The following is a 6,958-nucleotide window of genomic DNA, read 5'->3' as shown; positions in this document are numbered from 1 at the left end:
GACAACTGGTGTCATGATGTTGGTATTGTTCGGGCAACCCAATAGTTGAGGGTTCATGGTTGTGGTTCCCCTGACTAGAGGACACTTTTTTGCATCAGGCATGCATCCTAGTCCTCCAGCTCTTAGAATCTTTTCCCATGTCTTCTGTGATGTTTCCTGAGCCTTAGGTGTAGGGATTGTGTTCCAGATGTATCAGCTGGGGTTAGACACCTCATGGTCGCTTATTCTCTGCCTCTTGATCAATTTTGAATCTTGGTGGCAGTCTCCATACATTGCAAAAGGAAACTTTTTTTTTAAGAGGTGTGTGTGTGTGTGTGTGTGTGTGAGTGATAATACTTCTTTTCCTTTCCTTTTCTTTCTCAAAGAAGCCCATGGCCTGCATTAGAAATCCTCCCTTTTCTGTCTCCATGAGGAACATCAGGACTTTATTTCCATGGCCAGGGTCAAGATGTCGGGTAGGAGCAGACTGCTGGTCCTGAGCAAAGGGATGGTGTCCCTTCCACCGTGCAAGTCCTGGAATGGATGGAGGTGGGATAGCCACTCGAGGGGGGAGACAAGAGGTGCTACACGGGTGGAGGGGGTGTCACAGGGCAATGGTCCTCACAATAGGGTGCCGAAGAGGCCCAGACCCATTGGCAGCAGGATCCTCCCTGGCAGGGCCCTGAACCTCTCCTGGGTGTCGGGTGCTCTGTTGCAGAGATGCTCTGAACAGCATCGTCTGATGATTTTGGCTGGATTCCTTCGGTAAGTGTCCACTCAAACTGGCTGTTGGAGCTGGGACACTGGACAGCACATCGCTTGCTGATCTGGATTCTTCTCCTTGACTCTGCAGAAGAAAAGAGATGGCATGTGGTCCTAGAACCCTGAGGCTAGGCGGGAGAGGTGGGGGAGCAGCTTCCCGTGTGGATGGCTGGAAATGGCCCCGTGGGCCACCTTCTGTTGTCCCTTTCTCAGGCACTGTCCACAGAGTGATGGGAGGTCTGCTACCCAGAGTCACCCAACCTGGGATGTAGCAAAGAGCTGGGGCTTCTCTGCGCAGTCCCAGCTAGACCAGGAGGTGGAGCAAAGGGTGCAAAGTGGAAAAGAACTGGTCACCAGAGAGTCGGTTGCTTGGTGGCACAGAACTTGGGATGACCAAGGACGCCCTAGCAGATGGCCCTTACAGTCTTCCCCAGTGTACATCAGATCTTCTGAGAACAGGTAGCACCCAAAAGGGAGTCCTCAGAGCCCAGTCCCAGCACAAGAGGCCCAGTTGTTACCTTTAGACTCAAAAGCCACTGAACAAAATCTGGGGGTGAGGCCCCAGGGTGAAGGATTCAAGACTGAAAGAAAAGCTGGAGAAAGGCGTAAAGTAGTTCATCAGCTTCCAAATCTTCACTACACAAATCCCTTCACTGTAGTTTGAAAAAGACTGTCGGGGCAGGGTTGCCACTGAAGAGAAGAGGGGCCTGGCCCTGGGGAACCTGCTGACTCCTTGGGGGAAAATCCCACTTGGGAAAAGGTGGCTTTAACCTGACTTAACTGTGAAGGAGGGAACACATTAGTAAGAGCGGCCCGAGGCAGCTTGCAGTGCCCGAGGATACTACTACAAAGGACAGCTTATCAGGCTGTTTCTGCCTGAGGTTCACACTGTACCACTCCTTCAGGGCTTGTCCTAGGTCTGCTCAAGCTGTTGTTCTCAGGAAGCTAGGAAACAGGAGATGCCTACACTTTATGAATTACTCTGCAGCCAGGCTCAGGATTTTTCCCTCAAGAGAGAAGGCAGCTCTGAGGCATCTGCAGGGTCTTGGGGAGCTAAGCCAGGCTGAAGCGACTACTACCACCATGGATGTGCTCCAAAGAGAGCTGTCTGACCACTCCTGGTTTCTGGACATTTTCCTATTTTCACCTTTCCACGGAGATGGGAAAAGTAACTTGTTGGCTTTTGTCCCATCATCCTCTCTAAGGCTGATCTTAACTAAGGTTCCACTGCTTTCACAACCCCATGATATCCCAAGGACAGTGCGTGGCCCTCCAAACCTGTCGTAGCTGACTGGCCATGCCACACTTGTTCATTTGGGAATTCAATGTCACAGGAGAGCCTTTTTCCCCGGGGTGAGTTCCAGGAGTGACAGATATGGCAATTGGGAGAGCAAAAGGAAAGCCAAGATTTAGATCACACCTTCCCCTGTAGTCCAGTACTTAGAGGACTCATTGGGCCTGAGGGTGTAGGGCTGGGGCGCAGTGTTGCCTCTGGCCCGGGAGCCTTCCAGGCCGGAGGAAGGACTCACTCGTGTAAAGGAGCACCTCGTTGCTGTGGCAGACTTTTTCCTCCGGCCGGCACACCTTGGGCTGGCACCGGTTGAGTCGGTGGACCTTGAAACATTGGAAGCAGCTCAGGTTTCCGGCTGTGGTGAAAATGTGCGGCAGTGGGTGGGCAGCACAGGCCGGATCCCACCCCATCCCATCCCATGCCTCCAGCCCTGTCCATCCCTTACCTGGCGCCCTATTCGCCAAGCCTCGGGCGAGCTCCACAGACACCAGGGACGCCCAGAGCGCCAGGAGCAGCCTGGTCATGACTCTGTGCTTCCTGGCACCACCACTGGCCGGCTCAGTCCTGCTGGGATCCCTTGCAACACCTTCGGTACCCTGCCCTTGACTGAGGCACCTAGGGAGGAGCTGGAGTCTACTTTCCTCCACCGTGGCTCCCAGGGGGTGGCTGCTCTTTGCGCGGAGGCACGGGGTGGGGGGTGGGGTGGGGAGGGGGAGGTTGGGGGTTGGGGGGTTGGGAGGTGGGGGACAGCCAGCCCTTGCAAGCAGGGAGAGTTCCCTGTGACCCTCCTGGAGTCGTCACCCTGGTCCTGGTGCTTCCTTTTTCTTTCCTGAACACACCAGGCAGAGCAGAATCCCCTCCATCACTGTGAGCGACAGGTCTGATCCCAGAATCAGGGCCCAGGAGGAAAGCCCCAGTTCCTGAGCCCCAGTAGGACATAGACAGATCTGGACTGGTCTGGGAAGGTGGAGGCAGAGGGGAGATTAGAGTCTTCAAGTCGGGGGAGGGGGGGTGGGACTGAACTGATAGGATTATCCCAATCACCTGCATCCCAATCACGTTTGGGGATGCAGGTGATCGGGATAATCTGAAATGGTGGGCAGGGCAGAAGTGACATCAGAACCCTGAAGCGGCAATGGTGAAGAAACAGAGCTGGGGCCCTTATGGGGGATGGGGGTGGGGCCGTGGGGAGGAGCCTGGTAAACAGACCCCAGGGGCACAGTCTTTTGTTCTTTTGCATTCCAAATGGTTTTCTCCTGAGTGAGGCTGGTCTAGGAGGCCAGAGGTGGGAGAGGATGGGAGGAAACTGGGAGGAAGCCTGGTCACCCGGGAAAACCAGCTTCCAAAGACTTCTGAAGCTGAAGGGCAGCAGGGGCCATCTCCCAGCCTGGTGACTGGCTGGCTCCAAGGGTCCTGGGGCAGGCACCGCTTTGAGCAGGAGAGCCTAGGTCCCTGAACATCGCCTGCCTTTGGGGTTCCTCGGAGCACAGCACCTGCTCTGCTGCTTCCTAGACTCTCCTGCCAGTAGTTAAGTCTGTGATGTGACCCAGTCCTGTCTGCGGGGTTTGCAAATGTCCTGTGTATTCACGAGGGGGTGCCATTCAAGACATTCCCCACTCCTGCCGTAGATAGAGGATATCAAGCAGCCTTTCCTATCAGTTCAGGAACTGGGGAATCCCGCTACCTCCAGCCTAAATCCAGTGGGCTTATCTCCCCCATTGTCATAATCTTTTTTTTCTTCTCAGAGTAAAACTAAGCGAACTGTGTCCTCTGAGTTATTGAAGCCAGATGGGATATCACAGGACTGCTAGCTGAGGAAGCAATCTGGAGCCTCCAAGTCAGTCGATGGGTGTGTGTGTGTGTGTGTGTGTGTGTGTGTGTGGTGGGGGTTTAGTTTCACCTCTGGAGACACCAGGACACCTTCTGGGTCCTTGCCTTGGGACCAGCCACATTTGCAGTCCATGTGGACCCTATTAGATTCCTTTGCCATCAGGAAATGCTGCCTTAGTCTGGAGATCCAACCCAGTTTCCCTATGCCTTTTCCCAGGCCTGTCTCTCAAGACTGTCCCTTAAAGGCCTACTGGGACCAGGGGCCATGATCTTTCCTGTCAGTTCATTCTTTGCTCCCTGTCTCTTCCTTCCCTCACTCTTTCCTCTCTTCTTCTCTCTTTCTTTCCCCATTTAACAAATGTAGTGCTTTGACGAGAATGGCCCCATAAGATGATGTGTTTGGATGCTTGGTCCCCAGTTGGTGGAACTGTTTGGGAAGGATTGTGAAATGTGGTTTTTGTTGGGGGAGGTGTGTCACTGAGTGTGGGCTTTGAGGCTTAAAAATCCCCATCATTCCCAGTTTTTAACTCTCTCTGCCTCATGCTGGTGGATCAAGTACAAGCTCTCAGTGATTGCTCCAGCTCCACACCTGTCACCATGCTCCCTGCCATGCCGGTCATGGCCTCTAACCCTCTGAATCTGTAATCCCGAAATAAACTCTTCTATACATTGCCTTGGTCAAGGTCTTACCACAGCAATAGAAAAATCACGAAGACAAAAGATATTTATGAGACTGGCAAGATGGCTCAGCTGTTAATCTGAGGGACAGAGCTGGGATTCCATCACAATGTAAGCTGGACATCTCACAGATACCTGTAACTTCAACTCTGAAGGATTCAACACCCTCTGCCGGCTTCTTCACACACAGCTGCACTTGCGTGAATACACACACAACAAGTCTTTAAAGTAAATTCTTGTAACGAGTTTATTAAATCTTGGAATCCATGTGAGTCCCTAGATGGTGATGACCAATAGCAAGGAAGACTTGGCTCCTCATTCTTCAGTTGTGGTTCTCATGGGTGCCCACAACAACACAAAGGACTCATCTAGGGGACATACAGGGAGAGGTACCTGTGGGTAGTGCTGCTATCTCACAAACACACATTCATGCCACATACTGAGAGGTACTTAGTTGAGTGAACAACATTCCATATTCCATCTAACCCAGCTCCCTCGTGGTTACAGGTCAGCTGAGATCTTCTCCGCAGTGGACTCAGGGACTCAGGGATGACCAGGAGCAGGTGTGGAACTTGAACTTTTACTTTTTGCCTCAGGATTCCTGATTGAAGAAATGATGAAGGTCGTCAAGTGCATCCCTACCCAACTCTTCTGGAAAACCAGGGCTTCCTGGGGACATAGGCATTCTTAATAAATTTGACACATTTCAGAAGGATAAGGCCTCAGTCTATACCCAATGGACAGGGAAAGAAATTTCACTGAGCTGGTGCTGTGCAGGCCCAGCTGTGTGTGTGTGTGTGTGTGTGTGTGTGTGTGTGTGCGCGCGCGCGCGCGTGCGCTTATGTGTGTACCCAGTAGAAGCAGGGATGGCACATGGTGGGTGTTTCCTGAGGTGGCCCATGGTGCTGCAACTGTGTTTTGCTATGGGATCCTAGGTGGAATGTAGATGTAATGGTCTTATTAAAATAGAAACACAGAGCCAACTGCTGCAGAATGAAAAGTCCAAGAGGTCAGAGCAGTAGCCTTCTTACCACCCGCTGCGGCTGCTGTCCTTCCCTCCGAAAGAGACCTACTTCCTGTGTGTCTGTCTTTTATTGACTTTTCTGTTCTGCCTTCTCATTGGTTGTAAACCCAACCACATGACCTCCTCGTCACTGCCTGTCTATACAGACCTCTAGGTCTTCTATGGTTTGTATTGAGATTAAAGGCATGTGTCTCCATGCTGGCTATGTCCTTGAACACAAGGACTCTCCTACCATATAATAGGATTAAAGGCGTGCGGCACCACCACTGTCTTCTGCTATGGCTTGCTATTAGCTCTGACCCCCAGGCAACTTTATTTATCAACATACACATAAAATCACATTTCAGCACAAATAAAATATCACCGTAGTGGAATTTGGAACATCAGTGAACACTGCCTTCCCCAGGATGAGCTTCTACTTGCAACTCTGCATTCTTTCCACCTTGGCTGCTAGGGAGCGCAGATCTGAACCATGTGCTTTGAGGGATGCATGTGTGGCTTCATGGTTGCTCTGCTCAGCTCTGCCCTCTTTACACCTCACTTGCCTTCTTCCTCTGTGGCCTTCTGGGATCCTATGAGAGTCTGGTTCTCACATTTTTAGGGTGACCGCTTTGTGCAGTATAAGCTGTGGTTCTTACAAATGCAGTACCAGGAATCCAGTGTTCCAGTGTTCCAGAATTGTTTCGCGTCCATTCCCAATGTTACAGCTTTATGAATTGTTTCCCATCCATTCTTCTATCCCTCCAGCCCCAACTCCCTCCAGGACTACATGTGGCATGTGGAAACTTACTTCTGGTGCCCCAGTCTTCAGCCAGGTCTTCTCACTGTAGTCTGCCTGGCATCTGTGATTCCCATTTTCCAGTATCCATACTCCCTGTTGGTCTCTATCAGATTTTTTACTCACAAAGAAAACAAGTGTTCTTCCTTTTCCCACCAAATTGGATCAATACAGGATCTGTCTCTGGGTGAAAGAAAACACTGTCAGAATTCAGCCAGCCCTGTTTACTTATGTTGTAAAGTGAAAATCAATATGTTATTATCCAACGTGAATCCTTATTTCAGATGAGGTAGCTGGGTATGGTTGTAAACAGACTTTTCCTGTCCCAACCATCTGGTTCCAAATAACCAACTCAGAGGGTGCCTATAAATATAAATGATTATATTATGTTCAGCTGATAGCTCAGGCTTGTTACTAGCTAACTCTCACACTTAACCCATATTTCTATTTATGCTTTGCCATGTGGCTCATGGCTTGTTACCCTCATTTTCTACATGTCCTATTTGTTTGGCGGCAGTCTGGATGGCTGGCGTCTCTCTGGACTCTATTCTTCTTCTGAGTCCTCAGTTTGATTGTCCCACCTAACTCTATCCTGCCTTGCTATAGGCCAATCAGC

General features: G+C 50.9%; 1 protein-coding gene across 1 annotated transcript; it reads right to left on the bottom strand.

Moving 5' to 3' along the window:
• Positions 1-535: 535 nt before the first annotated feature.
• LOC114694390 (lymphocyte antigen 6L-like) lies at positions 536-2,556 on the bottom strand. Its single transcript, XM_028871307.2, is given in 4 exon segments — positions 536-744; positions 747-826; positions 2,271-2,387; positions 2,478-2,556. Coding segments are annotated over 4 exon segments (420 nt in total). The 3' UTR covers positions 536-600.
• Between the last annotated feature and the right edge of the window lie 4,402 nt (positions 2,557-6,958).

The sequence above is a fragment of the Peromyscus leucopus genome, unplaced genomic scaffold (assembly GCF_004664715.2).
Source record: "Peromyscus leucopus breed LL Stock unplaced genomic scaffold, UCI_PerLeu_2.1 scaffold_254, whole genome shotgun sequence".
Taxonomy (NCBI): domain Eukaryota; kingdom Metazoa; phylum Chordata; class Mammalia; order Rodentia; family Cricetidae; genus Peromyscus; species Peromyscus leucopus.
The sequence above is the reverse complement of the archived record's forward strand: the minus strand, read 5'-3'. Positions and strand labels throughout refer to the sequence as shown.